This window comes from Vanrija albida (genome assembly GCF_041260175.1).
Source record: "Vanrija albida strain AlHP1 chromosome Unknown contig_4, whole genome shotgun sequence".
NCBI classification, from domain to species: Eukaryota; Fungi; Basidiomycota; class Tremellomycetes; order Trichosporonales; family Trichosporonaceae; genus Vanrija; species Vanrija albida.
In genome coordinates, this window is record NW_027191423.1 from 475878 (window position 1) to 496134 (window position 20257).

The window sequence follows — 20257 nt, forward strand, 5'->3', positions numbered from 1 at the left end:
CCACGGCCTGGCCTCCAACGTGTCGCCGGCCAACGCGACGAGCTGCAGCATCACCGCCGCGTTTGAGACGTTTGGGCCCGAGAGCCTTGACCTGCGGGCTCTGTGTCGGGTTCTGGCTACTCACCCTCCTGCGTGTCTGGGTAAGCTAGCGGCTGGGTGCACGACTCGTGCTTTGCTCTCTGAGGCATGTGGCACCCCTGGGTGAGCCACACCGTGCCACCTGCCACGCCCGACTCTGTGTTGCGGGCAGGAGGCCTCAGAAGCGTGAGCACGGTACAAGAGGCCACGGTGGTGACTGGTTCGCCGTCGACCGTGGCCACTCTGCAGCCCGACCGCACATACTGTACCGCAAACCCGCCCACCCCTCGCAATCTCTATTGCCCGCATGCATAATCCGTCACCTGACGCCCAGCTGCATGCCGCGTTCGGTCGGTTACGCTGCAGCCCAAGGCACGGTAGGAGCCGCGCAGAGCTTAAACCGTTTCACGAGGCCGCGGCGCGGCGGTGACGATGGCCGTGTTTACGTTGCCAAGCCCGTCGCGCGGCGCGTGCATGTGCATTCGGGAGAGGTGCGCGTCGTTTGCCGTAGGCTGGCGTGCTGTGGCCGTTGCGGTCTTGCGAGGGGGTATATCTACATGCGGCGCGGCCGTCTCGTCACCCTCCCCCCAACCCACCATGAAGCCGCTCGCCCTCACCCTCCTCCTCGCCGCCTCGAGCAGCGCCATCACCATCGCGCAGCACACGACGTCGGCCGGCTCGACGCGCCTCACCTGCCGGCCCAAGACTACGTCGCACAAGCCGACGGGCACGACGAGCGCGCCGCAGCCGTGCGGGACCTGCCCGCAGCCGGACGTGCTCACCGAGGTGCCGGCCACGCCGGGCGCGATCAAGGCCGCCGTCGTCCCGCTCTCGGACGAGCAGCGGCGGGGCGCCGGCCTCCCCGTCGCGGCGTGGGACGACGAGCTCGCGCGCTATGCCAAGGGACAGGCGGGGCTGTGCGGGCGCGGCGGGGTCGACAACTCGATCACGAGCTCCAAGGTCGCGACGGCGGCCGACGCGACCTCGTACGACATCGGCGCGCAGTTCAAGGACGCGCTCGCGGGGGACACGGGCGCCGCGGACCCGCCACAGCGCGCGGATAACGCTCGCATCGGGTGCGGCGTGGCCCTCTGCTCGGCCGGCACGCTCATCGACCACGTGCAGGCCGTCCACTTTGTGTGCCAGTACAGCGAGTGGACGGGCACGACGAGCGCCCCGCCTCCGTGCGGCACGTGCCCTCAGCCCGATGTGCTCACGACCCCGCCGCTCACGGAGGAGCAGGTCAAGGCGGCCGTGGGTCCGCTGAGCGACGCGCAGAGGCAGGGCGCGAGCCTGCCGGTCGTGGCGTGGGACGACGCGCTGGCCGCCAAGGCGAGGGAGAGGGCGTGCCGCTTCGACCGGGACAGCCCGACGACCATCTGGACGTCGCGCGTGGCGACGGCGGCGCTGGCCAACGACTACCCCATTGCCGGGGACTGGGCCGACGCCGTGCAGCGCACGGCTGCGCCGCCGGCCAACGCCACCCACTCCAAGATCGGGTGCGCGCTGAGCCTTTGCCGGGCGGGCACGGTCATCGACCACGTCCAGGCCGTGGTCTTCAGCTGCGAGTACAGCTAGTGCTTGTAGAACGGACATTGCGGCGGTGTTGCTAGCTGCCCCGGATGCAACAGCTCCGGCTCTTGGCGTTGACGTCAGGCCGTCCGTGGCAGTTTTAAACTGTATTATCGCAGATGACGGGCACTTTAGGCGTCCGCGACGACACGCGTAGGTTGACGCCGGTACGATCATGTGCGCGGCGAGCATGAAACGCTGGGAGGTGGGGCGGGGAGCGCTCAGCGGAGCATATAAGCGTGGCTCGAGGGGCCCACCTCCTCACCCCTTCTGAGCCAGTATGCGCCTCGCCACCCTCCTCACCGTGCCCCTCCTCGCGTCCGCGGCGCTCGCCAACCCCGTTGCCGAGCTTGCGCGGCGCTACGTGACCAAGGAGGGCATCTTCCGCGTCAGCTGGACCTCGGCCGACCTCGGCCCCGGCAACCTCGGCACGCCCGCCCAGTTCGCGTGCTGTGGGCCGATGAACTACTCCGAGGTGACGAGCGGGACGCCGGTCAACTTGTGCGCTGGCACCGCCGGAATTAGCTGACGCGCGGCAGCGGCCAGGGGCCCGGCGCGCCCAAGTTCTTCTTCCTCGCCAACTCGGAGTGGGCGGGCAAGCCGAGCCTCATCGGCCTACGCGGGCCGCGCGAGGCCCACTGCCTCGACGTGGGGGACTGTGAGTGGCGCTTATCGAGGGGATGCGGCTCACCCCAGCCCCCGGCGACGGCAGCAGTCGTGCTGCAAGACTGCGACCTGAACAAGTTTGGGCAGCGGTGGACGATCGAGTTTAGGGGGGACGCAGAGGACAAGAGCACGTGGAGCAAGGGCAGGGTGCGCCTCGACAATACTAGTGTGTCACGGGAGGAGGAGGAGCTGACAGACAGACCTCTGCTTCGACGTGCCGGACGGCAACCGCACCAACGGGCTCCAGGTGTGGACGTGCTACCGCGGCAACACGAACCAGCTGTTCAGCTTCCCGTACCTCGGGAAGCAGTAGTGTAGTCAGCTGGACAATCGCATAGCCCAAGTACAATGAAGCGTGTCTCGTGCAGTGGCAGTGGCATGGGATCTTTGGGAACGTGACGAGGCTTCGGCCTGACGTCAGGCATTGTCGACAGGCGCTGTGTCTGATCCTAGCAGTCTCTGCTCGATTGTGCATGCATCTCCCACGACGCGGGCACTTTAGGTGCCCATGGTGGAGTACGCGGAGTGGGGCAGCGTCGAGGCGATGCAGCGGCGGCCAAGCTGGCGTCTGCTGCCTGTCCCGTGATGCGACTAAAACGACGTCGGCCGAGCTTAAACACGCGGCGGGCAACCGGCGTCGCATTCCTCGCCGCCTGCGGATCCCGAGAGAGACGCCGAGCGGGTCGACGACGACGACGATGCAGATCGCGAAGCGAACGGTAACGGTGGCGGTGCGAACGGCGCGCGAGGAAGCACCGCCGACCACTACATAAGGTTCTCGACGCTTCCCAGACACTTGCCACCACCCACTCACCCACTCACCCACTCACAATGCTCCTCCTCACCACCCTCCTCCTCGCCACCGCGGCGCTCGCGGCCCCGGCCGAGTACACCCCCCGCGCGCCCAGCTCCGGCCCCTTTTCCTTCTCGTGGGACAACACCCAGCCGGGCTACCCCACGACCTGGCCGATCGGCACGCCGGCGCAGTTCGGCCCAGGCTACTACAACTACACGACGCTGCCTGCCGGCACGGGGATCAAGCCGTGAGTCTTCCACGCCGCCGAGCTGACACGCAGCGACTACGACGCGCCCAAGTTCCTGTACGAGGCGCAGGCGGCGAGCGCGGCCGGCTACACGCAGATCACGGTGCGCGACTTTGGGCCAGGCAACACGGTGCACTGTGTCGACGCTGGCAGCTGTGGGTATCGCTCGGGGGTTGGGGGTTACTGACGCCCGCAGACCCGGGCAACGGCGCGCTCCTCACCCTCCAGCCGTGCAACGGCTCGCGCGGGCAGCAGTGGGCGGTGCAGCTGCACGGGGCGGCGCCGGACCCGACTACGGCGGTGGGCACGCCGGGCAAGATCAAGCTCGCCAACTCGAGTGCGTAGCGAACGGGATGAGGGGGAGAGCTCACGCCACAGACCTCTGCTGGGACGTCAAGGACGGCGATAGGAACCAGGGCATGCAGGTGGGTGCGGAGGGCGACGGTGCTGATGGCAGGTGTGGCGGTGCTACGCTGGCAACGTCAACCAGGCGCTCACGGTGTGGGCGGTGGCCTGAGGCGCGAGGTGGGCGCGACGGACAATGGACAGTTATGGCATGAAGGCGGACATTGACGAGTAGTATGATGCAGCATGTGAAGAGTGCGTAGGCTGCCCGCAGTGTGGCAGTCTCGTGACCCGACTCAAACGCACGCGGCCTCGACGGCCAAGCTTGAGCTTATCGCTCCCGCCCGGCGACTTGTGCCCGTCGTCGACGTCTGCTGATCCCGAGTGTCGAGAGTGGGGCTCGGTCGGCCAGGTGAGCGCCGGGCTAGTACACTGGGCTACATAAGGCCCGCCGTTTCCCCGGCCACACCCACCCACCCCACAATGCTCCTCTCCGCCCTCCTCCTCGCAGCCCTCGCAGCCCCCGCCGCCGCCGGCACATACACCTTCACCTGGCTCGGCGACTCGCCCGCGCCCGGCCGCGGCGGTCCGATCGGCGTCGAGGCACGCTTCGGGACAGGAATGTACAACTACACCACCCTCCCGGCCGGCACGACCATCCGGCCGGGCTTCGAGGCGCCCAAGTTCTTCTACAAGGCCGAGGCGGCGTCGCGCTCGCACGGGGCGATCACTGTGCGGGATCTCAGCGCTGCGAAGCGGGTGCACTGTGTCGACGCTGGGCCTTGTGCGTGCTTTTGGGAGTGGGCGGCTGACCTCTGCAGACCCACACAACGGCGCGATACTCACGCTGCAGCCTTGTGACGGCTCCCGCGGCCAACGCTGGGTCGTGAACGTGCCTGAGATGACTGGGGACGAGCCGACCGGCAGGCAGGGGACGGTGCAGCTTTCCAACTCGAGTGGGTCTGGGGTGAGGAGGAGGGCTGACGCTAGACCTCTGCTGGGACATGACGGACGGCGACGACATCAAGCCTTTGCAGGTGTGGCGCTGTGTTCCCGGCAACTCGAACCAGGACTTCCGGGTCCTCTACCGCGCGACCTAGGACCAGGTGCCACACGGACACTGGCAGCGACGATGGAGGCGGACATTGATGACGGCTAGTTCAATGCAACGTGCGACGAGTAGCACAACATACATAACATAGTCCAAACCCCCCCCCTACATGTAATTCGCAAACGTCTCCTCGGTGAACGGGAACAGCTCGCCAATGTGCGTAAAGTCAAAGCTGAACGCCACCTCCTGCGGGTCCATCATGGCCATGAGCCCGTTGTCGCCAAAGATCGGCCCGTTGTAGCCCGGCGGCGGCGCGTCCCCAGCCGTCTCCGGTACTGCCGCCGACCCTCCCTCAACGGCGCGGATCTTGTCCTCGGTCCGGGTGCTACCCACGCCTGGGGCGCCGTGCCCCTCCTCGCCGAAGAAGCGCGTCGTCGCGAGCTTGCGCGTCGCGTTCATGAGCCGCCGTCCCAGTGCCGTCGACAGCGTGCCGACGTTCATGTGCGCGCGGAGCGTGAGGAAGCGCTTGGCGAGCGCACCCAGGATGGACAGGTGGAACAGGTCGATGTCCGAGCTGAGGTTCTCGATCGCGCCCCACATCGGAGACGCGTCGATGATGCGCAGCGTGCAGAACGCCGTGTACGAGATGACGTACAGTCTGCGGCGTTAGCTCAATGCAGCCAAGTGGTAAGCTGCACACACCTATAACACGTCACGCTGTTGACACCACTGGTCGGCTCATTGCCGGCCAGGAGCGGAATCGCGCCCTTGCACACCTCGATGGCGGCGGCGAGCACCTGCTCGCGCACCATGCCGCTGATGCCCTTGGTGTACAAGCTGTGCTCATACGGCGTCATGAGGAGAACAAATCGCAGGCAGCGCATGTCGTGCACAATCCGTTGTTGCTCGGCTGCCATGCTGTCAGCGGCGATTACAGCAAACCACTCACGTGTAACCAAACGGTGGTACCATGTTGTACACCAGGAGTGAAGCTCGTGGTCTACCAACTGAAGGTCTGGTTGTCAGCTACGACCGGACGTTACCTCAGCTCACGATCCTCAAAGTCAAACGCCTCCTTCGACGCAAGTCTGTACAGGATACGCCGTTGCAGTTGAACCTGGAGTCAGAGGGTGGTCCTGTGCGTCGAGACCTACCGCCACAGCCCTCAGCCCCATAGTCGCACACGACATGGTGTCGAACGCAAGCGCGTCCTGCAGGTGTCAGCTCGAATGAAGAGACGGAGAAAGCTCACAGGCTGGCTGCACCATTCTGTCAACCACGGCATTGAGCCGCAGAGGTGATCGTGCAGGATCGGGCGCCGTCCTCGGATGAACGCGGTTCTGTCGAGTCAGCTGCCAGCAGGGCGCATTGCAGCCGGCTCACGCTCGATCCCAGTCGATGAGCAACATCCATGTACGCTGCAGGTTGCGCTTCATGCGCTCCATCGAAGCGTTGTGATACCGCGAGACGAACTCGTCCACCTGCCATTGCGGAGTCGGAGTGACGTCGAGGCGGAGCTCGACGGCGATGCCGATGGCCTTGGAGAGGAGCGCCCAGGTCCTGTGGTGTGAGCTATTGCGAGTTAGGGTACAGTGTAGCTCACAGGTGCTGCTTAAGGCCACACAGGTATGTGATCATGATCAAGATGGCCTGAACGATCTCCATCGACTGGCGAGTTAGCCCAGCGGCCACCTCCCCCGCTTACCTGGAAGCCATGCCTTGATACCTGGCCGATGAGGTGATGCGCGTGTCGGTCTAGCTTGTGCACAAGGTTGAGCGTCGACTCGTTCGTGGGGAGCGTCTGCGCTGCGACGGCAAGGCACGCCGTCGTGAGCAGCGCGCTCTTCTCCCTCATGTACGCGATCGTGTGAATCTCGGGGTCGAGGACGCGGATGACGGGGTTGCACTTTGCCCAGTACCTGCAGGAATTAGCTGACCACGCTCAATACGACAGCAAACTCACACCTCCAAGAGATCCTCAGCCTGCGCGATAGTCACGAACCCGCCATTGACCACATCGTACTCGGGCCAGTTGTCGTACCGCGGCTGGTCGATCGGCTGGTGCACGACGTCTTCGCCAGGCACCTCGTGGGTCGGCGACCCGGGGCGGCAGATTTCGTTCAGGCCCTCCTCGAGCACCGCGAGCCCGGCGTAAGGGTGCGACTCGTCGATCGACGCCGCTGACCCGCTAAACTCGGCGAGGAACGCCGCGCGGTCGAGGCACTTGGGCGTGGTGGTGGGGATCGCCGGCGCGATCATCACGAGCCCGGTCCCGCAGCAGACCTGCACCGACCCGGGCTCCTGGTTCGCCACACACGCCAGCACATTGAGCATGCCGCCGAAGGAAGACGCCGTGGGGTCCGCCGGCGGGTGGACCTTCTCGCCGTGCGGCGGGGTCAGTGGCGGCGTCGAGCCTGTCCGCCGCCGCTTCCGCTCCGGCGAGCCCGACGACGACGCGTGCGCGGAGACATGTGTCGACTTGGCACTCGGCCCGGCGGTATCGTCTGGACCGTTCTTCGGGCGGCTGCGGTGTGAGCTGAGGTCTCCTCGACATCGCCGACAGCTCCACTCACTTTTTGGAGCCTAACTTGCGGCCAAGCTGCGATGGTTAGCCAGAGACCACGCCAAGTGCGAGCCAGCTCACCTTGCGCGGGATGACCTGGCACTCTGTGCCGAGCTTAGTGCAGCGTGTGCAGCTCTTGTCCCCCTCGTTTGCTCGGATACACTTTGCCTGGTCTTATCAGCGGTGTGGTGTGGCTCCACCAGCCCCACAGCCCACTCACCTTGAGCTCGCGGCACGCTACACACGCAGTGATGGCCATGGTTATGCACGGGTGGGTGTCTAGCCTCCGGGGTGTGTCTGAAGGGCGCGATAGAGTCCTATCTCGAGAGGAAAGACGACCTTGTCCGACGAGAGGAAGAGGAGCACGAAGACGATTCCAACGTTAGCAAGCAGGGAGAGCGGAGTCTAAAAGTCTAGACTCCGCTCCGGCTCGCTCGGCTCGGACAAACAACGCGCAGCGGCCATTTTCCGCAGCATGCGCAAGCGATATCCACTGCTGCTGCATCCGAGACGGGGGGTGGGGGGGGCGGCGAGAGAGGTCCGAGTGATGACGAGGAGAGCGCATAGAGCAGCAGTGATGAGATGGCAGGCGGTAGTGGACCGTCCTGCTCGAGATGACGCCGGACATCTCCGTTTGCCGAGATGACCGAGACCCGACCGGCATTGGCGTGATTAGACGGCCGGGAGACCCAACTCGTCTTGCCGACGTCTACCTGTCCTCCTCACGCGCCTCACGACCACGCACCATGGGCTCACGAGCGTCAAAGCCAGAGCCAGAGCCCAGCGAGGGCGCCACAGATACCCCCCTCGCCCGATCCACATCCCGCCCCGGTGATCTGCTCAACCCCCTCCCCCCGTGTCCACCAGGATTCTCCGAGCACGTCTACAAGCGCGCGCACGGCGTCGACGTGCCGCTGCGGATCTGGCCCGCGCCCGACGCCGCGCGCAAAGGCAAGCCAGCGCCCTGGGTGTTCTGGGTACACGGCGGTGAGTACCCCCCCGCGTGCGAGCTAACGACAGGCTCGTACATCGGCGGCAAGTGGTCCATCCCGACCGTCAACGTATCGGTCGGCTTCGCAGCGCGCGGGTACCACGTCGTGTCTGTCGGGCACCGGCTCACGCCGCACGTCGGCGTCGCCGAGGTGATCGAGGACCTGGCGGACGCCTACGTGTGGCTGAGGGCCCACCTCCCCTCGATCCTGGGCGACGCCGTCGCGCTCGACGACAGCATCATCTTCGGCGGCAGCGCGGGCGGCACGCTGGCGTTCAACACTGCCTCTGAGGAGCGGGTGCGCGCCCACCCGCCGCGCGCCCTCGTGTTCCTGTACGGCGCAGCAGACCTCACCGACAAGTGGTACCACACGCCGCAGGACATCCCGCTGCCCCCCTACCTCCTCCCGCACGCGGCCGACGAGTCGGACCTCGAGGCGTGGGTCATGGACCGGGACGCGCGGAAGGCCATCACCCAGAATCCGTGGGAGGACGAGGTGCCGCCCAAGGCGAGCCTCGAGTCGCTGCGGAGACACCTCGGCATGCCGGGGTACGAGGTGACGAGGGAGGTGCTCTTCCGCATCGACGCGGCGACGTACCTCACCAAGCTGCGACGCATCACCGCGACCTTTCTGCGGAGGGAGCGGTTCCCCGACGCTGCCGAGTGGCTCGCCGAGCGCGCGAAGTGGAGCCCAGTGTTCATCGCTGACAGGCTCGACACCTTCCCGCCAACGTACATCATGCAGGCTGAGGACGACGAGTACGTCCCGCTGTATGAGCCGAAGAAGCTGGCGGCCAAGCTGCGGGAGCGCGGCTGGGAGGTGGTGGAGAAGTACGCGCCGAGCGGGGGCCACTGCTTCGACTGGGCGTTTACGGTGAGCCGGGGTGGGGATGGGGACGCGCTGACGACCAGAGCCCCGAGCAGGAGGGGTGGAAGGAGTACATCGACCCGTTGTTGGATTTCGTGGATAGCAAGACTGGGCGGGGGAGGGGATAGGGGGGGGGGGGGGCTTGGAGTGCAAGGGGGAGCTGGTATCAACTGCATGCATGAGGAGATGGGAGGAGGGGAAGCGTCGCCGTCGTGGTGCGATTGCGAGGGCCGTCACCCCGCGTCATGACCGAGGCTCCTACACCACCTTCCTCCTCCCGACCGGCCTGCACCCCGCCAGACGATACAATGCACTACATCCTCTGCCACCGCAACGGTTGACCTCGCCGCCTAAGCCCCCGGCACCGCCGACAAGATCCAAAACGTAACCGGCACGCCGCGCACGTCGAACGTATTCCGCGCACGCTCGACAAACCCAAGACGGACATAGTACGCGGCCTGCGTCTGCGTCAGCGCGCCCAGCCCAAGGCTCACATTCTCCTCCGTGTACGTCGTGATCGTCACCGCGCGCCGCTCCTCCCGAGCGCGGGCGAGCACGGAGCGCACGAGCGCGCCGGCGAGCCCGCGGCGCTGGGAGCCCGGCGCCGTGCCGAGCAGCGAGACATGGTATCCCTCCTCCTTGGGCGGGTCAAACGCGGCCGCCTGTGCCGCCCAGCTCGCGGCCTGGAGCGCCGCGAACGCCCCGACCGCAGCGGGGGGAGTGAGCGCGGCCAGCTCGCCGTCGTAGGGCGAGGCGGGCCGCTCGGCCTGAGCCCGTGCCGCGGCGGGCGGCGCGACGACCATCACTGCGCCGATAGCACCTTCGCTCGTCGCCACCCACACCTCCTTGTCCCGCACGCCCCGCCAGACTGCCTGCAGCATCTGCAGGCGCGTGGCCTCGCGCTGCTGCGCCAGGCTCAGCTCGGCGAGCAGCGCGCGCTGGACGTGGTGGTCCGCGGGGTCGAAGGCGGCGGCCAGGACGTGCGCTGCGTCCCTGGCTGCCGCGTCGTCTGCGGGCGTGAGGCGCGTGAGTTGGACGTTTGTGGGCATTTGTGGGTGCGGTTGACATCGGCGACTTGGAAAAAATCGGCATGACGTTCTCGGCGACGCGTGGCCCGCGGCACTGCCACGGCTGCGCAACGCTGAGTAAACGCCAAGTTGCGGGCAGGCGTATTGCCCTCATCTCAGACGCGGGGCCGGCCAGCCTCGGAGCTCGGCGCGGTGCGAGCCTGCGCCGTTGCAGGCGGGCTGTCAGTCTGCCTGCCACCACAACCCCCCCAGCTGCCTGGCCCACGCCCGCCCGACACCCACACATACATCCTATCCCCAGCTAGACCGGCGCACGCCGAGCCCCCTCGTGGCGCGCTCATACCCCGTCCGCAGGCGGCCCACGCCGTCCTCGTACTCGCGGCGCAGGCGCTCCAGCACCCCGACGTGCGCCTGCGCCGCGAGCGCAAAGTCGAGCTCGAGCAGCGTCTGGTATCGCACCCGCGCGGCGCGGCACTCGTGCCCCACAGCGGCGAGGTGCATTCCGCCCTCGAGCACGCGGCGGCGGCTGAGCTGGGGATCTGGCCGGCCCGCGAGGGCGCGGTCGATGCTCGCCAGCGCGGCCGCGTAGCGCGCGTGCTCGGCGGCCAGGACGGCGGCTAGGGAGGCCTCGTACTCCCCCCTCCTGGAGGCGACGAGCGCGGCGCGAACGGCCCTAAACCGCGCCTTCTCGGCCTCGAGCGCGGCGCCAAGCGTGACGAGCAGCGCCGCGACCCCGCCCTCGCGCTCCTTCTCTGCGCTGGCGAGCCTCAGCCGGTCGAGTACCCGGTGCAGCGCGGCGCTCGCGGCCCGGTCCCCCTCGCTCTCGCTCTCCCCCCGCCGGAGGTGCTGGCCCGGTGGCCGGCCCCCAGCCAGAGAGGGGGGCAGCGCGAACCCCGTCCGGAGGGAGGGCGAGAGGTGCCCGAGGAGGAGGGTCACGTCGGCCAGCAGCTCGACGGGGTCGTCGAGCGCGCTGCTGCCGGTGTCGGCTGTCTCCTCGGGGATCGTTTCTGGCGGCTTCATGCTACAGTCAGTGGGGCAGGCGCGGCGGCTCACGTATAGGCTGTGCCTGCGGATTTGCTGGATGAAACATTGCGCACGCGTGCGGGTCTTGTCTGGGCTCAGCTGGGGGTCAGTGCCGTTCGCGCGGCCCCTGCGTGAGGGGGTCGTGGTGGGTCTCTGCATGGCGTTTGTGCACAGGCTGGCGCGAGCTGGGATGTGAGGATGCAAGACGAGTGTGGACACGGGCGCGGTGGTCAGTCGTGGTGTGGCGGACATGGACTGACAGACCCACCGAGCAGCGGACATGGGCGTCACGCCCGACTCGGGGCGAGGACCTGCGCGACAGCACGCATGGTCGCGCGTGCTGCAGCCAGCACATGATACCGGGCAATTGCTGCAGTGCAAGCAGCGGAAACCAAACCGTCGATGGCGAGGTCGTCGTGATCGACTCGGGCAACGACGACTGTACATTCATGACTGTGGGCAGGGACCGGCCGCGGGGCCCGGCGCCGAGGCACCAACCAGTGTGGCGGCTGCCCTTCTGCGAGCCGTCCTAGCCCTCGCTGCGACCGTCGCCGCGCCAAGCTAGCAGCCCCTACCACTGACGTGCTGCACGCGCCTGGTGGTGCCATCAACTGGCTCAGCAGCTGAGTGATGCGATTACGTCGCGGGTGTGACTGTGGCGGCGTGGGGTGGCAGCGTGGCGGGGTATATAGCTACGGGCGACAGGCGACAAGACGACACCACCCACGACACGATGACCGCCGCCGTCGCCTCGCCCACCGCCATCACCGCCCCCGCCCCCAGGGTCAGCTACAACCGCCTCGCGCTCGGCACGGCCGCCGAGTCGATCACCAAGCGCGACCTCAGCGCCTCGGAGAAGAAGGTGCGTGGCGCGTGCCGCTTCCCGCTAACCCCAGTCGGCTCTCTTCGACACGAGCTACGAGCCGTCGCGCGAGTGGTGGGCGTCCTCGCAGCTGGCGTACGCGCGCCCGGAGGACGACCCGCTGCCCGAGGGCTTTCCGGCACATGTCAGCCCTAGCACGCTCTGGGACGGCAAGGTGCTCGTCGACCAGCGTGAGTTGCGTCGTCTGCCCGCGCTGACTGCCCAGCTGAAAAGTGGCTGTACACCTTCACCTCGGGGGACATTGCGCTCCTCGACGCCGCGTACGAGCACTTCGCCGCGCTTAAAGTGCACAAGAACGAGATCTCGCGCGCGACTTTCCCGCTTCCCCCCGGCTCGGGGCTGTACGCTGCCCTGCGCGAGGTGACACGCGAAATCAACCACGGCCTCGGGTTCCGCGTGCTCCGCGGTCTGCCTGTTGACTCTTGGCCCCGCGAGAAACAGGTCACCGTCTTCGCCGGCATCTCAGCCTACCTCGGCGACGGGGCCCGCCAGCCGCAGGGCGACAAGAACATCACGCACCTGCGCGACATTACGTCCCTGCCCGCCGACATCCGCCCGGCCATCGTGGTCAAGGGGCAGACGAGCGGCAACCAGGTGTTCCACACGGACGGGGCGGCGTCGATCGTCGGGCTGGTCACGCTCGGCGTGGCCGAAACCGGGGGCCTGTCGCAGCTCAGCTCGATCGCGGCGACGTACAACGCGCTCGCGAACACGCGGCGCGACGTGCTGCGCACCCTGGCCAAGCCGGACTGGGTGACGCGATACTCGCCCAACGGCCGGCCGCTAGTCTACACGCTCGAGCGCGGGGCCAACGTGTCCATCGCGTACTCGCGCCGCCCCTTCTTCGGGTTCTACGAGGCCGACGCCGGCGTGCCCAAGCTGCCGGAGGACAAGCACCTCGCGCTCGACGCGCTCCACTTCACGGCGGAGCGGCTCAGCCTCGACATCGACCTGCAGAAGGGCGACCTCGAGTTCTTCAACAACCACACCGTGCTGCACTCGCGCACGGCGTCCGAGGACTCGGAGGCAAACGCCCGCCACTTGCTCCGCATCTACGTCGCCAACAGGGCGCAGGAGGTGCCGGCGCCGCTTGTGCCGCTGTTCGACAGGGTCAACGATAGCGGGGCCGCGGTTGACAAGTGGCCCCTCGAGGCGTGGGAGGACGAGTACTAGGGGCCGGGCTGGCATTGTACAAGGCATGTACGGATGGATTGCATGGCGTCGAGCGTCGAGGCTGCGTCTCGCTGTTCGCGGCATTGGGCCACGTGTCACGGCCGTCGACGCCGACGCGCTGGCCGCCACGTCCGCCCAACGCGTTGACGTCATTTGCCGCCTCGGAATCACCTTGGGCGCGTAAACGTTATGGGGCAAAAATGGTGCCATCGGGGGGTTGGGTGGGTGGGCTGTTGTTCTTGCCTCCTGCTGTAATCTCACGACATGACGACGGCAGGGGCGGGTGGACGAGGCCCCAGAAGTGCAGAGAGCGAGAGAGACGTGTAGTGTAGTGTCGCCGGGCGGGGATCTGCGACGTGGCTACATGGCGCCGAGCAGCTCGCTCGCCTGTATGCGTGACTGACTTTGCCCCCTCTCCCTATGCATGCTCGATCGTCCTGCAGCGAGTATCATTGACGCATTGACACCAGGCGCGTCAATGCCCCCATGACTGGCTCAGGTCGCGACCGACCGACTGCCGACGCCTCACGCCTCGCGACGCTCAGGCAGGCACGCGGCGCGGCCGGGTATTTTCATCGTACGACGGTGGGCCGGTGGGTCGCCGGGTAGGCTGGGGGTTAGTCGGGGCCGTCACCACAACAACAATGTATCAACATCAGTGCTGTAGCAGCAGCCAGCAGCGATGGCACGACTGCAGCTCTGTGTGTCTGTATGCATCGCAACGCCGCTCTGTCCCACTGCAGTGTTGTGGGGGCCAGACTCGTCTCTTCCTCGTCCTCATCGACTCTCTCCCTCCTACCCACCCACTCTGCTCACTCTTTTCAACGCCACGGCTCTCCCTCGCCCCTACTATCGCCCTCGACCTTTTGCTCTGACGCGCCTGGTCTCGTAGCTCTCTTTCCCTTTGGCGCTCTCGACCTTGGACTGCCTGCCTCTAGACTCTGTCGTCACACGTCTGAAGTCTCGGTTCGGACGGGATATTCAGGGCCCTTTCAAAAGATTTTTTCTTGCTCCTTGTGGTTTGCGCCGCGCGCCGCGAGTTGTTCCTGCACGCGTCCTCCTGCTGCCACGCGCGTCTTTGGCCCGTTTTGGGGATCTCTGGCGTGCCATTAGCATCACTCGCTGGGTCCAATTACACTTTGGCGCGACCTCCTCATTTGCTGGTGACTTGTGCCAGTGGAGACCGGAGACCCGTCTGAACGCACGCGATCCGATACGCCGCGTGCTGCTTGCCCTTAGCAGCCCAGCCAGCCAGCACCACCTGTCGCTCTTTGCTTTGTCCATCACCATCCTCCTCCCTTGCATCGTTGAAGCCGAGACAGCAACAGCTTCAACAGCCAGTGCATCGACGACATCGACAAACGACGCGTCCAGTTTTTAACAGCAACCCGACAAGTGGGTCACTCGAAAAAACAGTGACGCCTGCTTGCCGTTGTGCCGCGCGCCGTCAGCCGATCGAACCATCCATCTCCACCAAAGCCGCGCGCGACAAGCAAGACAGTCATCGCCGCCGCCGCCGTCGTCGCCGTCGCCGCCCACCACAGCGAGCCGAGACATCTCCACATTCTTTGACACGACCATCGACCCATCAAGCTGCTCCCATCGCATCGACCCATCGCATAGCTCGACCCCTCGTTACACGACAACAACCCCCCTTCCCTTCCTTCCCTCCCCCTCTTCCCTCCTTGCAGTGGCCGCCAGGTTCCTCAACGGCAACTAGGCCACGCAACACAACTCGAGCAACAACAAATGTTCCGCTCAACAGTACGCTCAGTGCTGCTCGCGCTCTCGGCATTCAGTGCCAGCGCTCCCATCGAGGTCGTGACGGCGACTTTCATCATCGTCACCCTCGCCTACTTTCAGCTCTTGCAGGCTATCAAGGGTTCTGAAATGTGAGTATCGACGCGTCGAGCTTGCCAGGCCAGTGCGTGCCGGCGAAATTTGGGGCGACCCGAGTGATGGCGCCGGCTTTGCTCGGGGCCTTGATAGCGACAGAGAGCGCCTGGGGACGTTGAGACGGATGCTGACACTCCCCACAGCTTCTCCCTCCCCGCCCCAGCACCTCCCGCGCGACCCGTGCACTATGTTCGTCTGGCAGAAGGTCTGGCCGGCGCCGAGGCTGCTGGCTCTGCCTACACTGCCCCTCATGCTTCCTATGCCCACTCGCCGATCTTGAACTCTGCCAATGGCGAATGGCTCCCTATCCAGTCGGTCGACTTCCGCCGTGCCCTCGAGGCCAACGCGCTCGAGGGCGGCTACGTCTGGCCAAAGGAGAGCGGCGGCAACAAAAAGGGCAAGAGCGCCGCGATCGTCCTCGTCAAGCAGTTGACCGTTGTCCGCGAGGACCGCGACACCGACGACACGGCCCGCGATGCCTGGCGCGACTGGGTCGTCGACGAGGTCGCAGTCACGCTGCACGGCAAGACGTACACGTACTCGGACCTGTGCTTCGACTGTCAGACCAGCGGCAAGCCCCAGCTCGAGGCCAGCCCCGTCAACCCCAACCAGGCGGTCCTGACCCTCCTGCTCCGCGCGCCCTCCCCCGACACCCCGACCCTCACCTACCTTGCCCAGCTCGCCAAGCTCCCCAGCTTCCAGGCGCCGGGCAGCAACTCGACCCTCAGCGTGTTGCCTCCTTCGTCGAGCGGCCCCAGCTGGCAGCTCCTTCCCAACATGGAGACGAGCGGTCTCTACAACCTCGCAGAGGCCAAGGCCAACGCCGAGGTTGAGCAGAACCCCGCTGTTCGCAAGGTTCGCTGGGTTGGCTACGCGCTGCGATCTCTCTTCTTCCGCTTCTACACGCTTGCCAGGGTGGGTAATTGGTCAAGTTGCTTTCACTGACATTGTTCAGAACGCCGACTCGGCCGATGTCTTCGTTGTCCTGCTCGGATACCTGCTCATGCACGTCGCCTTTGTCCGCCTGTTTATCAACATGCGCAAGCTCGGCTCGAACTTTTGGCTTCGTAAGTGTCACATGACGGGATTCCGAGGCGCGTGCGCAGAACGGCGGGAGATCTGTGGTCGTGCTTGGCCTCGTTGCCGCCGTGGCGGGCATCACATACAGGTCAAGGAGGGTCTTCTTCTCGATACTCGCGGCGATCGTCGCGACGCGCAGGGAATGTGCACGGCTCGGCGCCGTGCGGCTCAGTGACCTCTGAGTGATGGCACGTGTGCTTGCTCACCAGCCGGTCCGGCCGGTGTGTGGGTCAAGGTTCGGAGGCGCCGGAGGCTGCTTGCTTTCGGTGTCTATTGTGTCAAACGAGCCACATCGAGCAAGGCCGAGCACAACAGACGACCTCCATTCTCATACCTCGCGGCTCCATTCTTCTCCTCGCACTGCCACCCAAGTACAAGCTAACATGCCCAGCGTTCGCTACCCTGATCTCTTCCACCTTTGCCTTCCTGATCGCCCTCCTCTTCGCGTACCTCCTCAACGTTACCATCGACCCCATCGTCCTTTCCGAGGCGCTGCCGTTCCTGGTCCTCACTGTGGGCTTTGACAAGCCCTTCCGTCTCGCCAGCGCCGTGTTTGAGCACCCCGACATCTCGCCGGTGGCGGCTTCTCCGGACGTGACCCCGGTCGACGAGGTTCCCGACGAGGGCGGTCTCGGCCTCGACCTCGGCCTCCTCCACCGCGAGCTGGCTCCCCTCGAGCGTCTCCAGAAGCTCGCCGACGGAAAGGGTATCCGCTGGGTCGCCCCTGTCGCCGCGAGGCAGATTGTCACCGACGCTGTCGGAGCTGTTGGTGTTGGCATTGTCCGCGACTACGCCCTTGAAATCGCCGTCCTTGCCATGGGTGCCGCGAGTGGCATCGGTGGCCTCCGCGAGTTCTGCTACCTTGCTGCCCTTGCTCTTGCTGTCGACTGCGTCTTCCTCTTCACCTTCTACGTTGCCATCCTTTCCGTCATGGTCGAGGTCCACCGCATCAAGCTGGTCAGAGGCAACCGCCGCGCCAAGGCTGCGCTCAAGCGCAGCGCCTCGTCGGGCTCGCTCCTCACTCCTCTCAACGGCGCCGACTCGTCGCGTAACAACTCGCCTGCCAAGACGGCTTCGTTCTTCTCCAAGCAGGCCGAAGAGTTGCCCAAGGTTGAGGGCCAGTCTGGTGACACGGTGTGGCGCCTGAAGTTCTTTGTCCTCATCTCGTTCCTCGTCCTCCACGTGCTCAACCTCTGCACGACGTTGACCGAGCAGACGGCTCTCAAGCGCCACGTCTCGCACTCGATCCCCACCCCTCGCGTCGACTCGCGCACTGGCAACCTGTCGCCCATCCTTGAGGCGCTGTACAACTCGCAGCCGGCCAACACGGACATGATTGTCCAGATCCTCACGCCCACGCACATCGTCCAGACCCAGGACGGCCGTACGGCCTCGCGCATCGAGTCGCTCGACAACTTCATGTCCGAGTGGTCGACGCTTGTCGGTGACCCGGTTCTTTCCAAGTGGATTGTCGTTATTCTCTTCATCAGCGTGCTGCTCAACGGCTACCTGCTCAAGGGTATTGCGTCCAACTCGATTGGCGGCCAGGGCCCCGTTGCCGCTGCTGCCCAGGCTCTCGTTGGCGTCTTTGAGGCTGTTGACCAGCCCCGCCGCCACGCCCGCTCCCCGTCCACCCTGGAGAAGTACCGCGCCCAGCGCGCCGCCGACGCCCGCCAGCAGATTAACGGCAAGAGCTCGCACCACAAGTCTCGTGCTTCGGTCACCTCGGTCAACGGCGACGGCGACAAGACGCCCAAGCACGCTCAGTCCGCCCACAGCAATGGCTCGGCCAAGCCTAACGGCATGCCCAACGGTGTGTCCAACGGGTCGGCCAACGGTCTGCCCAACGGTACCGCCAACGGCATCACTACTATCCCCGTCCACGTTACCCCTCCGTCGGCCCCCGTCGTTCCCGTCATCGCCCAGCCCGTCCTCGACAAGCGCAACTCGCCTCCTTCCTCTTCGCAGTCGTTCAACAGCCGCCGGTCGCTCGAGGAGTGCATCGAGGTCTTTGCCGGCGGTGTCGGCATCACCAACCTGTCCGACGAGGAGGTTATTCTTCTGGTCCAGAAGGGCAAGATTGCGCCGTACTCGCTCGAGAAGACCCTCAAGGACAACGACCGCGCCGTTCGCGTCCGCCGTGCTGTTGTCTCTCGCGCCTCGCTCACCCAGACCCTCGAGTCTTCGCTCCTTCCCATGAACGACTACGACTACCAGCAGATCATCGGCGCGTGCTGCGAGAACGTTATCGGCTTCATGCCCATCCCTGTCGGTGTTGCCGGACCTCTCAACATCGATGGCCAGCTTCTCCACATCCCCATGGCTACTACTGAGGGCACCCTTGTTGCCTCGACCTCGCGTGGCTGCAAGGCGCTCAACGCTGGCGGTGGTGTCTCGACTGTCCTCACCCAGGACGCCATGACCCGTGGCCCTGCCATCGACTTCCCCAGCATCAAGATGGCCGCTGATGCCAAGGTTTGGATCGACTCCGAGGAGGGCTTCCAGACTCTGTCGACTGCCTTCAACTCGACCTCGCGCTTTGCCCGTCTCCAGCACTTCAAGACTGCTCTCGCCGGCCGCACGCTCTACGTCCGTTTCGCCACCTCGACTGGTGACGCCATGGGCATGAACATGATCTCCAAGGGTACCGAGAAGGCGCTCGAGGTTCTGCAGCACCGCTACCCCGAGATGGACGTGCTCGCACTGTCGGGCAACTACTGCACGGACAAGAAGCCTGCCGCTATCAACTGGATCGAGGGCCGTGGCAAGAGCGTTGTCGCCGAGGGCATTGTCCCTGGCCATGTTGTCAAGACTGTGCTCAAGACGACTGTCAAGGAGCTGTGCAACCTCAACATGAAGAAGAACCTGATCGGCTCGGCCATGGCCGGTTCGATTGGTGGCTTCAACGCGCACGCATCCAACATTCTCACGGCCATCTACCTCGCCTGTGGACAGGACCCGGCTCAGAACGTCGAGTCATCGATGTGCATGACGCTCATGGAGCCGATCAACAACGGCGAGGACCTGCTTATCACGTGCTCGATGCCGTCGATCGAGGTCGGCACCGTTGGCGGTGGTACCATTCTTTCGCCCCAGCGCGCCATGCTCGAGATGCTCGGAATTGCGGGCGCGCACCCCACCCAGCCGGGTGCCAACGCGCAGCGCCTTGCGCGCATCATTGTCGCTGCCGTCATGGCTGGCGAGCTGTCGCTCATGTCGGCGCTCGCTGCCGGCCACCTGATCCAGGCGCACATGAAGCACAACCGCTCGGTGCCGGCTACGCCCGGAGCCATGACACCGTTTGGTGGCATGACGCCTGCTCTGCGCGAGCAGAGCTTGATCCAGAACCACCTGGGCTTGTCGCCCAAAATCAGATTGTCACCGACCAAGCTGGTGCAGAGCCACCAGCCGCCTCAGTGACGTGGGCGCCGCGAGGCGCGCGAGACGCGCGAGGTAGAGTCACATCTTGGGACGTGTGTGTAGGGGGAGGAGTTGGAGTTGAGGCTGGCTTGCCTGCAGGGGTGTGGAGATTATACAAACTACTAGTATTGCATTACAACATCAGACCGGCCTTATCAATGCATGGATTGACGACAACTGGGAGGTCGAGGAGGGCGTACGGGGGAGGGGATAGTGGTCGTGGGAAGGTGGGAGGTGGGGGGAGGCACGCTGCGCCATGTCGCGAGCGCTGCCATTGTGGTCGCGAGAAGGCGTCGGGGGTTCCGATGCGCGATGCGCGGTGGGGCACGGAGGCGGAGCGCGGAGCGCGTCGCGGGTGAGTCGCGTTGCGAGCGCGTTCCGTGGCGCGTAGCACGATCTCGTTCCCCGCGCCACCAAAGACGCCGGGGGCGGCGGAGCAGGCGACGCGGGCTACGCATTCCTATCACGGCGTCGGGGAAAATAGCATTAACAACATGTAGTACGGGGGTGTCTAGTGTGGGGGTGGGGTGCGGCGCCGGGGTGCTGGCTGTGGGCTGGGCTGCAGGCTGCGAGGTGA

The 20257-nt window shown here is 65.7% G+C and overlaps 10 protein-coding genes across 10 annotated transcripts; 7 read left to right on the forward strand and 3 right to left on the reverse strand.

The window, feature by feature from the left end:
• Nucleotides 1-675: 675 nt before the first annotated feature.
• Nucleotides 676-1656, forward strand: Q8F55_004900 (uncharacterized protein; the record flags this gene model as incomplete). Its single annotated transcript, XM_069353399.1, has 1 exon — nucleotides 676-1656. The coding sequence occupies one exon, from the start codon at nucleotides 676-678 to the stop codon at nucleotides 1654-1656; it is 981 nt and encodes a 326-aa protein (XP_069208041.1).
• A 274-nt stretch (nucleotides 1657-1930) lies between these two features.
• Nucleotides 1931-2629, forward strand: Q8F55_004901 (uncharacterized protein; the record flags this gene model as incomplete). The annotated part of the gene is made up of 3 exons (XM_069353400.1): nucleotides 1931-2151; nucleotides 2190-2308; nucleotides 2517-2629. The coding sequence occupies 3 exons, from the start codon at nucleotides 1931-1933 to the stop codon at nucleotides 2627-2629; spliced, it is 453 nt and encodes a 150-aa protein (XP_069208042.1).
• A 518-nt stretch (nucleotides 2630-3147) lies between these two features.
• Nucleotides 3148-3876, forward strand: Q8F55_004902 (uncharacterized protein; the record flags this gene model as incomplete). Its single annotated transcript, XM_069353401.1, has 5 exons — nucleotides 3148-3359; nucleotides 3393-3514; nucleotides 3556-3696; nucleotides 3738-3784; nucleotides 3850-3876. 5 exons carry the CDS (start codon nucleotides 3148-3150, stop codon nucleotides 3874-3876), a joined length of 549 nt encoding a protein of 182 aa, XP_069208043.1.
• Nucleotides 3877-4187: 311 nt separating this feature from the next.
• Nucleotides 4188-4804, forward strand: Q8F55_004903 (uncharacterized protein; the record flags this gene model as incomplete). Its single annotated transcript, XM_069353402.1, has 3 exons — nucleotides 4188-4488; nucleotides 4526-4660; nucleotides 4695-4804. The coding sequence occupies 3 exons, from the start codon at nucleotides 4188-4190 to the stop codon at nucleotides 4802-4804; spliced, it is 546 nt and encodes a 181-aa protein (XP_069208044.1).
• Nucleotides 4805-4920: 116 nt separating this feature from the next.
• On the reverse strand, nucleotides 4921-7577 carry Q8F55_004904 (uncharacterized protein; the record flags this gene model as incomplete). Its single annotated transcript, XM_069353403.1, has 11 exons — nucleotides 4921-5413; nucleotides 5458-5665; nucleotides 5809-5872; nucleotides 6008-6095; nucleotides 6139-6315; nucleotides 6359-6423; nucleotides 6461-6674; nucleotides 6719-7279; nucleotides 7329-7354; nucleotides 7400-7486; nucleotides 7539-7577. The coding sequence occupies 11 exons, from the start codon at nucleotides 7575-7577 to the stop codon at nucleotides 4921-4923; spliced, it is 2022 nt and encodes a 673-aa protein (XP_069208045.1).
• A 487-nt stretch (nucleotides 7578-8064) lies between these two features.
• Nucleotides 8065-9426, forward strand: Q8F55_004905 (uncharacterized protein; the record flags this gene model as incomplete). Its single annotated transcript, XM_069353404.1, has 1 exon — nucleotides 8065-9426. The coding sequence occupies one exon, from the start codon at nucleotides 8065-8067 to the stop codon at nucleotides 9424-9426; it is 1362 nt and encodes a 453-aa protein (XP_069208046.1).
• A 101-nt stretch (nucleotides 9427-9527) lies between these two features.
• On the reverse strand, nucleotides 9528-10226 carry Q8F55_004906 (uncharacterized protein; the record flags this gene model as incomplete). The annotated part of the gene is made up of 2 exons (XM_069353405.1): nucleotides 9528-9635; nucleotides 9672-10226. The coding sequence occupies 2 exons, from the start codon at nucleotides 10224-10226 to the stop codon at nucleotides 9528-9530; spliced, it is 663 nt and encodes a 220-aa protein (XP_069208047.1).
• A 270-nt stretch (nucleotides 10227-10496) lies between these two features.
• Q8F55_004907 (uncharacterized protein) lies at nucleotides 10497-11225 on the reverse strand (the record flags this gene model as incomplete). The annotated part of the gene is made up of 1 exon (XM_069353406.1): nucleotides 10497-11225. One exon carries the CDS (start codon nucleotides 11223-11225, stop codon nucleotides 10497-10499), a length of 729 nt encoding a protein of 242 aa, XP_069208048.1.
• A 736-nt stretch (nucleotides 11226-11961) lies between these two features.
• Nucleotides 11962-13284, forward strand: Q8F55_004908 (uncharacterized protein; the record flags this gene model as incomplete). Its single annotated transcript, XM_069353407.1, has 3 exons — nucleotides 11962-12090; nucleotides 12125-12281; nucleotides 12317-13284. The coding sequence occupies 3 exons, from the start codon at nucleotides 11962-11964 to the stop codon at nucleotides 13282-13284; spliced, it is 1254 nt and encodes a 417-aa protein (XP_069208049.1).
• A 1749-nt stretch (nucleotides 13285-15033) lies between these two features.
• HMG1 (3-hydroxy-3-methylglutaryl-coenzyme A (HMG-CoA) reductase isozyme) lies at nucleotides 15034-19680 on the forward strand (the record flags this gene model as incomplete). Its single annotated transcript, XM_069353408.1, has 4 exons — nucleotides 15034-15176; nucleotides 15324-16095; nucleotides 16136-16247; nucleotides 16652-19680. 4 exons carry the CDS (start codon nucleotides 15034-15036, stop codon nucleotides 19678-19680), a joined length of 4056 nt encoding a protein of 1351 aa, XP_069208050.1.
• Between the last annotated feature and the right edge of the window lie 577 nt (nucleotides 19681-20257).